Source organism: Corvus brachyrhynchos, unplaced genomic scaffold, assembly GCF_000691975.1.
Source record: "Corvus brachyrhynchos isolate BGI_N302 unplaced genomic scaffold, ASM69197v1 scaffold1219, whole genome shotgun sequence".
Lineage (NCBI taxonomy): Eukaryota > Metazoa > Chordata > Aves > Passeriformes > Corvidae > Corvus > Corvus brachyrhynchos.
Window position 1 is genome coordinate 17,178 of NW_008240069.1, and position 1,814 is coordinate 18,991.

At 54.1% G+C, this 1,814-nt stretch overlaps 1 protein-coding gene across 1 annotated transcript in view; it reads right to left on the bottom strand.

The window, feature by feature from the left end:
* Nucleotides 1-1,792, bottom strand: part of LOC108449201 (epithelial discoidin domain-containing receptor 1-like) — a gene marked incomplete at its 3' end in the record, with an annotated part of 18,963 nt that extends 17,171 nt beyond the window's left edge. Inside the window, exons 1-3 of the mRNA XM_017744728.1 lie at nt 1,765-1,792; nt 748-816; nt 545-657 (exon numbers count right to left, since the gene is read on the bottom strand). Coding sequence (XP_017600217.1) covers nt 545-657; nt 748-816; nt 1,765-1,792 — 210 coding nt within the window. The remainder of the gene's footprint in view (nt 1-544; nt 658-747; nt 817-1,764) is intronic.
* Between the last annotated feature and the right edge of the window lie 22 nt (nt 1,793-1,814).

The following is a 1,814-nucleotide window of genomic DNA, read 5'->3' on the forward strand; positions in this document are numbered from 1 at the left end:
ATACTGGTCTGTACTGGTTTATACTGGTGTGTACTGGTCTGTACTGGTTTATACTGCTGTATACTGGCCCATACTGCTCCATACTGGTCTGTACTGGTTTATACCTCTGTATACTGGCCCATACTGCTCCATACTGGTCTGTACTGGTTTATACCGCTCCGTACTGGTCTGTACTGGTTTATACTGCTGTATACTGGCCCATACTGCTCCATACTGGTCTGTACTGGTTTATACCGCTCCGTACTGGTCTGTACTGGTTTATACCTCTGTATACTGGCCCATACTGCTCCATACTGGTCTGTACTGGTTTATACCGCTCCGTACTGGTCTGTACTGGTTTATACCACTCCATACTGGTCTGTACTGGTTTATACTGCTCCATACTGCTCTATACTGGTTTATACCACTCCATACTGGTTTATACCGCTCCATACTGCTCTACACTGGTTTATACCGCTCTGTACTGGTCTGTACTGGTTTATACCGCTCCATACTGCTCTATACTGGTTTATACCGCTCCGTACTGGTCTGTACTGGTTTATACCGCTCCGTACCGGCCGTGGCGAGCAGCGGTGGAGTCGGACCAAGCGCTGGAGGCCGAGAGGCGAAAGTCGGGGATGGTCCCGTCCTCCATTCCCAGCGCGAAGCGACAGCGGCCTGGGGACGGCGAGGGGACATTGGGGCCACCTGGGGCTACCCGGGGCTACCCGGGGCCACTCGGGGCCACTCGGGGCCACTCGGGCTCACCCAGGTCCAGCAGCGTCCCCTCCTCGGTCGCCCGCGGGGGCCCCTCGGCCCCCCCGCCCACCCGGGACACTCGGGGACACCCAGGGGACACCCAGGGACACCCGGGGGACATTTGGGGACACCCAGGGACAGTCGGGGGCACCCAGGGACACCCAGGGGATGGGAGACACCCAGGGACACCCAGGGGACATTTGGGGACACCCAGGGACACCCAGGGGACACTCAGGGGACACTCAGGGACACCCAGGGGACATTTGGGGACACCCAGGGACACCCAGGGGACACCTGGGGACACCCAGGGGAACCTGAAGAGCCCTGGGTCAAACTGGGCCGTACTGGGCCATACTGGGCCATACTGGGACTCCTCAGCCCCAGCTGGCAGGGGTGGCTCTGGGCTGGGGACACCTTGGGGACACTGGGAGGGACCCTGAGGGGGAGGACTGGTGTGTACTGGTTTATACTGGTCTGTACTGGTCTGTAGTGGTGTGTACTGGTTTATACTGGTTTGTACTGGTCTGTAGTGGTGTGTACTGGTTTATACTGGTGTGTATTGGTTTATACTGCTCTGCGCTGGTTTATACTGGTGTATACTGGTCTGTACTGGTGTGTACTGGTCTATACCGGTGTGTATTGGTTTATACTGGTTTATACTGCTCTGTGCTGGTTTATACTGGTGTGTACTGGTCTGTGCTGGTGTGTACTGGTCTATACTGGTGTGTATTGGTTTATACTGGTTTATACTGCTCTGTGCTGGTTTATACTGGTGTGTACTGGTCTGTGCTGGTGTGTACTGGTCTATACTGGTGTGTATTGGTTTATACTGATCTATACTGATTTATACTGGTCCATGCTGCCCCGTACTGGTCCATACTGGTCCGTACTGGTCTATACTGATCTAGGATTATGCTGTGCCATACTGGTCTGTACTGGTTTATACTGGTGTGTACTGGTCTGTACTGGTTTATACTGCTGTATACTGGCCCATACTGCTCCATACTGGTCTGTACTGGCTTATACCTCTGTATACTGGCCCATACTGCTCCATACTGGTCTGTACTGGTTTATAC